Genomic DNA, 7,090 nt, shown 5'->3' with positions numbered 1-7,090 from the left:
TTGGAGATTGTCTATGTTCAAACGTGTGTGTGTGTGTGTGTGTGTGTGTGTGTGTGTGTGTCTGTGTTGTGTGCGTGCGTGCGTGTGTGTGTGTGTGTGTGTGCGTGCGTGCGTGCGCGTGCGTGCGTGTGTGCGTGCGCGTGCGTGCGTGCGTCTGTGTTGTGTGCGTGCTTGCGTGTGTGTGTGTGCGTGTGTGTGTGTGTGCGTCTGTGTTGTGTGCGTGCGTGTGTGTGTGCGTGCGTGCGTGTGCATGCGTGTGCGTGCGTCTGTGTTGTGTGCGTGCGTGCGTGCGCGTGCGTGCGTGCGTGTGTGTGCGTGCGTCTGTGTTGTGTGCGTGCGTGCGTGCTTGCGTGTGTGTGTGTGTGTGTGTGTGTGTGTGCGTCTGTGTTGTGTGTGTGCGTGCGTGCGTGTGCAGGCTCGTGTGTTGGAACTACCAGCCAGACAGAACAATGTGGATACCATCAACACGAGGACCGGCACCATTCCCCTCCCTGCTGACAAACAGAAGGAAATGAAGATGATCAACACACGCTGGGTACAGGTTAGTATCCCTTTCTATAGAGGAGGTTCTGTCCTTTAGGTGGATAAGATCAGTTGGGTGTTGAACATGAATATTGACTAGTCGTTATCTGTATTTCAACTTGTGTGTAGGAGTAGTCTATTTTTTAACTTAATGTTGGGCTCATGTGTTTTGTTTTTTAGTGTATGATCAAGTGTACTGTATATTCCTTAATGGCCCCCAACTCGGCCCCCAACTAAAATGGCCCCCAACTCGGGGCCTCTCCCTCCTCCCTGTGGGAGACCTTTGTACTGTGTGTGTGAGAGGACTGTATCCTGCTTCATATTAAGTTCCTGTTTTCCTTCAATATAATATTCCTGGATGTGCCTTCCTCCTCCCTACCATTGAAAACACTCGGGTCCTTCCTCTCCCTCCTCCCTATAGGTGTCTAAAGACCTGCCTGAGAAGCAGAAGCAGATTGAGAGCTTGCTGAAGGAGCTGTCTCACTTCCAGGACCGGCTGACTTACCTCTCCTCGTGGACCTCAACCACCAGGACCACCCTAGAGGAAAACCCTGACAATGTGGAACCCAAGGTAGACTATCAATCCATCCTGTCATCCATCCATCTATCAGTCAATTTGTCCATCGATCCCTCCCTCCCTCCCTCCCTCCATCCATCCATCAATCCATCCATGCCTACAGGGACCGAGGCCTATATCCATTAATCTTTCCTTAATTCTTTGCATCCTCTCTCCACGCCTCCTTCTCAAAACACATGGGAGAAAAAGGTCAATGGTGAGGGACCTTAGACCTACTTTTCTTCCAGCTGGAAAAGGAGGCTAGGAGAGGAGACGGGAGGAATCTCTGAAAGACAAATTGAGATTGAGAGTAGTTTCATTGTTTTGGAATGGTTTGTGATGTTTCAGCTCATAGCTGAAGTCCAGGTCAAGAAGCCTGAGGTGGAGGGGGTGTTGGCTAAGGGCCAGGAGCTGTACAAGGACACGCCTCCCAGCCAACCAGAGAAGGAGAAGTACCACAGTCTGAGTGATGATTGGAGGGCGATTCAGGGGCAAATGATAGTACACAGAGAGAGGCTGGCCGCTCTAAAGATCCAGAAAACCACCAGTAAGGAGATGAGGGTGTGTGTGTGTGTGTGTGTGTGTGTGTGTGTGTGTGTGTGTGTGTGTGTGTGTGTGTGTGTGTGTGTGTGTGTCAAATCAAATTGTATTTGTCACATACACATGGTTAGCAGATGTTAATGGTATGTGTGACCGTATGGCTACTGATTGTATCACGCTGCCCCCCTCCAGTTGAGACCCTCCAGGGAGACGCCCCAGCCCTGGCTCAGTTCAACAAGGCCTGGGCAGAGCTCTCTGATTGGCTATCCCTGCTGGATCAGATGGTACAGACACAGAGGGTGACCGTGGCCGACCTGGACGACATCAACCACATGATCGTCAAGACCAAGGTCAGGGGTCAACCAGTGTGTCACAGAGTGTGAGAGACTCCGTTTAGCCGCTGAGACCCTGGCCTGTATTCATAAAGAGTCTCAGAGCAGGAGTGCTGATCTGGGATCAGGTTAGCCTTTTAGCTCATAATGAATACTAGAGAGAGGACCAGATCCTAGTGCTGATCTGGGATCAGGTTTGCCTTTTAGATCATAATGAATACTAGAGAGAGGACCAGATCCTAGTGCTGATCTGGGATCAGGTTTGCCTTGTAGATCATAATGAATACTAGAGAGAGGACCAGATCCTAGTGCTGATCTGGGATCAGGTTTGCCTTTTAGATCATAATGAATACTAGAGAGAGGACCAGATCCTAGTGCTGATCTGGGATCAGTTTGCCTTTTAGCTCATAATGAATACTAGAGAGGGGACCAGATCCTAGTGCTGATCTGGGATCAGTTTAGCCTTTTAGCTTATAATGAATACTAGAGAGAGGACCAGATCTTAGTGCTGATCTGGGATCAGTTTGGCATTTTCGATCATCATGAATACATGATTACATGGACCGGGGGGGATCTGATCCTAGATCAGCACTCTTATTCTGAGACGCTTTGAGAACACAGGCACTGACCTGGCTCAAATACATGGCTCAAATACATGGCTCAAATAGTTGTAAATACTTGACATCCAGATATTCATTGAAATGTTCTGTCTCTGTCTTGCTGTCTGTAGGGAGCACTGGGGGACATGGAGCGGCGTCGCCCCCAGCTGGAGGGTCAGCTGACTGCAGCCCAGAACCTGAAGAACAAAACCAACAACCAGGAGACACGAGCTGCTATCACCGACCGCAGTACGCCAACCACAACCATTACATACTACGCAAATTGACCACAAACTGACCACAAACTGACCGCAAACTGACTGCAAACTGACCACAAACTGACCACAACCCGACTGCAAACTGACCACAAACTGACTGCAAACTGACCACAACCCGACTGCAAACTGACCACAAACTGACCACAACCCGACTGCAAACTGACCACAAACTGACCACAACCCGACTGCAAACTGACCACAAACTGACCACAACCCGACTGCAAACTGACCACAAACTGACTGCAAACTGACCGCAAACTGACCACAAACTGACCACAAACTGACCACAAACTGACCGCAAACTGACCGCAAACTGACCGCAAACTGACCACAAACTGACCACAAACTGACCGCAAACTGACTGCAAACTGACCACAAACTGACTGCAAACTGACTGCAAACTGACCACAAACTGACCACAAACTGACTGCAAACTGACCAACTATCACTTAATGATCTGACTACAAACTGTCATCAATGACTACAAACTGACCACAAACTGTTATTACTAAACACAAACTCATCAATGACTCCATTAATAACCACAATCTATCAGTATGGCCTGTTAGAGAACCTTGATTCAGCTCAGTCGCTGACTGAACAAACTAACTGATGTACTAATGATAATGACTAGGTCATTATGGATGCAGGGAGATTTGTTGATCAGGTAGGTTGTAGTCGATCTCACTCAGTGTGTGTGTGTGTGTGTGTGTGTGTGTGTGTGTGTGTGTGTAGTTGACAGGTTGCAGACCCACTGGGAGGAGTCACAGGGCAGACTGGCTGATAGACATCAACAGCTACAGAACATGCTGCAGGACTCCTCTGATTGGTTGGACGCCAGGAAGGAGGTGGAACCTCTCATCAAACGAGCCAATGACAAGCTGGAGTCGTGGCAGGATATTTCCTACACCATGGATGCTCTGAAGAAGCAAAACACTGACCTCAAGGTTACACACACATGCACACACATATACGCACAGACACAAACACACACACACACACATACACACACTACCTCTCCCTCCCTCCCTCCCTCCCTCTCTCTCTCTCTCTCTCTCTCCCCCTCTCTCTCTCTCTCTCTCTCTCTCTCTCTCTCTCTCTCTCTCTCTCTCTCCCTCCCTCCCTCCCTCTCTCTATGTCTCTCTCTCTCAATTCAAGTTGCTTTATTGGCATGTTGTAACACTGTACATATTGCCAAAGCTTACTTTGGAGATTTACAATGTGAAGATAATAAGAATCAACATTGTTAACGGGACAACAGTAACAACAATAACCAAGGGTCAAACCAACCATACATTAAACAATAACAATAAGTATACAGTAGAGGACATGTGCAGGTTGATTGGTCTGTCAGACACTGTCCCTCAACTTATACCAGGCAGCAATGTAGTGCCCTGCCAACCCACAGCTCTCTGCGTCCTCCCCCAACAGGACGGGTAGCCTACTCTCATCAGAGAGGTCTTTGAAACCTTGAATAAGGGTTCTCCTCTCCTTGTTGGGGCGGCGTTCTCCTCTCCTTGTTGGGGCGGCGTTCTCCTCTCCTTGTTCAGGCGGCGTTCTCCTCTCCTTGTTGGGGCGGCGTTCTCCTCTCCTTGTTGGGGCGGCGTTCTCCTCTCCGTGTTGGGGCAGCGTTCTCCTCTCCTTGTTGGGGCGGCGTTCTCCTCTCCTTGTTGGGGCGGCGTTCTCCTCTCCTTGTTGGGGCGGCGTTCTCCTCTCCTTGTTCGGGCGGCGTTCTCCTCTCCTTGTTGGGGCGGCGTTCTCCTCTCCTTGTTGGGGCGGCGTTCTCCTCTCCTTGTTGGGGCGGTGTTCTCCTCTCCGTGTTGGGGCAGCATTCTCCTCTCCTTGTTCAGGCGGCGTTCTCCTCTCCTTGTTGGGGCGGCGTTCTCCTCTCCGTGTTGGGGCAGCGTTCTCCTCTCCTTGTTGGGCTGGCGTTCTCCTCTCCTTGTTGGGGCGGCGTTCTCCTCTCCTTGTTGGGGCGGCGTTCTCCTCTCCTTGTTCAGGCGGCGTTCTCCTCTCCTTGTTGGGGCGGCGTTCTCCTCTCCTTGTTGGGGCGGCGTTCTCCTCTCCTTGTTGGGGCGGCGTTCTCCTCTCCTTGTTGGGGCGGCGTTCTCCTCTCCTTGTTCAGGCGGCGTTCTCCTCTCCTTGTAGGGGCGGCGTTCTCCTCTCCTTGTTGGGGCGGCGTTCTCCTCTCCTTGTTGGGGCGGCGTTCTCCTCTCCGTGTTGGGGCAGCGTTCTCCTCTCCTTGTTCAGGCGGCGTTCTCCTCTCCTTGTTGGGGCGGCGTTCTCCTCTCCGTGTTGGGGCAGCGTTCTCCTCTCCTTGTTGGGCTGGTGTTCTCCTCTCCTTGTTGGGGCGGCGTTCTCCTCTCCTTGTTGGGGCGGCGTTCTCCTCTCCTTGTTGGGGCGGCGTTCTCCTCTCCGTGTTGGGGCAGCGTTCTCCTCTCCTTGTTGGGCAGGCGTTCTCCTCTCCTTGTTGGGGCGGCGTTCTCCTCTCCTTGTTGGGGCGGCGTTCTCCTCTCCTTGTTGGGGCGGCGTTCTCCTCTCCTTGTTGGGGCGGCGTTCTCCTCTCCTTGTTGGGGCGGCGTTCTCCTCTCCTTGTTGGGCCGGCGTTCTCCTCTCCTTGTTCAGGCGGCGTTCGGCGGTCGACGTCAACGGCTTTCTAGCCATCGCCGCTCCATTTCTCATATTTCCATTTGTTTTGTCTTGTTCCCTGCACACCTGGTTTACATTCCCCCAATCACTCTGCATGTATGTATTCCTCTGTTCCCTGCACACCTGGTTTTCATTCCCCAATCACTCTGCATGTATTTATTCCTCTGTTCCCTGCACACCTGGTTTTCATTCCCCAATCACTCTGCATGTATTCCTCTGTTCCCTGCACACCTGGTTTTCATTCCCCCAATCACTCTGCATGTATTCCTCTGTTCCCCCACATGTGTGTGTGTGATATTGTGTGTGTGACGTGTCATCTCTGACGCGCCAGACTGGTGTTCATATATTCCGTGTTTTGTCATGAGGTGTGTTTATTTGTTTGTACTTAATTATTGTGACTGTTTGCCAATTGGCTGTTGGTTTCTCCTGCCAATATAAAGTGTGTGCCTGTTCGCACCTCTCTGCTCTCCTGCACCTGACTCCGCTACCAGTACACACACACCTGACATATATATTTTGTACCAATTGAGAACTTTGGTCTAATTCCCTGAGATCTGGATGTTCTCTGGAAAATCCTTATTTTAGTCTTTTTGGGGTTTACTGCCAGGGTCCAGGTCTGGTAGTACTGCTCTAGCAGGTCCAGGTTCTGCTGTAGGCCATGTGCTGTGGGGGTTTACTGCCAGGGCCCAGGTCTGGTAGTACTGCTCTAGCAGGTCCAGGCTCTGCTGTAGGCCATGTGCTGTGGGGGTTTACTGCCAGGGTCCAGGTCTGGTAGTACTGCTCTAGCAGGTCCAGGCTCTGCTGTAGGCCATGTGCTGTGGGGGTTTACTGCCAGGGCCCAGGTCTGGTAGTACTGCTCTAGCAGGTCCAGGTTCTGCTGTAGGCCATGTGCTGTGGGGGTTTACTGCCAGGGCCCAGGTCTGGTAGTACTGCTCTAGCAGGTCCAGGCTCTGCTGTAGGCCATGTGCTGTGGGGGTTTACTGCCAGGGTCCAGGTCTGGTAGTACTGCTCTAGCAGGTCCAGGCTCTGCTGTAGGCCATGTGCTGTGGGGGTTTACTGCCAGGGTCCAGGTCTGACAGTACTGCTCTAGCAGGTCCAGGCTCTGCTGTAGGCCATGTGCTGTGGGGGTTTACTGCCAGGGCCCAGGTCTGGCAGTACTGCTCTAGCAGGTCCAGGCTCTGCTGTAGGCCATGTGCTGTGGGGGTTTACTGCCAGGGCCCAGGTCTGACAGTACTGCTCTAGCAGGTCCAGGCTCTGCTGTAGGCCATGTGCTGTGGGGGTTTACTGCCAGGGCCCAGGTCTGGTAGTACTGCTCTAGCAGGTCCAGGCTCTGCTGTAGGCCATGTGCTGTGGGGGTTTACTGCCAAGGCCCAGGTCTGACAGTACTGCTCTAGCAGGTCCAGGCTCTGCTGTAGGCCATGTGCTGTGGGTGTTTACTGCCAGGGCCCAGGTCTGGTAGTACTGCTCTAGCAGGTCCAGGCTCTGCTGTAGGCCATGTGCTGTGGGGGTTTACTGCCAGGGACCAGGTCTGGTAGTACTGCTCTAGCAGGTCCAGGCTCTGCTGTAGGCCATGTGCTGTGGGGGTTTACTGCCAGGGCCCAGGTCTGGCAGTAC

At 52.3% G+C, this 7,090-nt stretch overlaps 1 protein-coding gene across 1 annotated transcript in view; it reads left to right on the top strand.

Moving 5' to 3' along the window:
• The window catches only part of dmd (dystrophin), a 462,454-nt gene that overhangs the window by 368,098 nt on the left and 87,266 nt on the right, over positions 1-7,090 (top strand). The window contains exons 61-66 of the mRNA XM_090209468.1: positions 416-541; positions 944-1,093; positions 1,427-1,625; positions 1,811-1,968; positions 2,681-2,798; positions 3,563-3,774. Coding sequence (XP_090065594.1) covers positions 416-541; positions 944-1,093; positions 1,427-1,625; positions 1,811-1,968; positions 2,681-2,798; positions 3,563-3,774 — 963 coding nt within the window. The remainder of the gene's footprint in view (positions 1-415; positions 542-943; positions 1,094-1,426; positions 1,626-1,810; positions 1,969-2,680; positions 2,799-3,562; positions 3,775-7,090) is intronic.

This window comes from Oncorhynchus mykiss, chromosome 18 (assembly GCF_057628025.1).
Source record: "Oncorhynchus mykiss isolate SJ-2025 chromosome 18, ASM5762802v1, whole genome shotgun sequence".
Lineage (NCBI taxonomy): Eukaryota > Metazoa > Chordata > Actinopteri > Salmoniformes > Salmonidae > Oncorhynchus > Oncorhynchus mykiss.
Note: the sequence above shows the minus strand (reverse complement) of the source record. Positions and strands in the feature narration are given on the sequence as shown.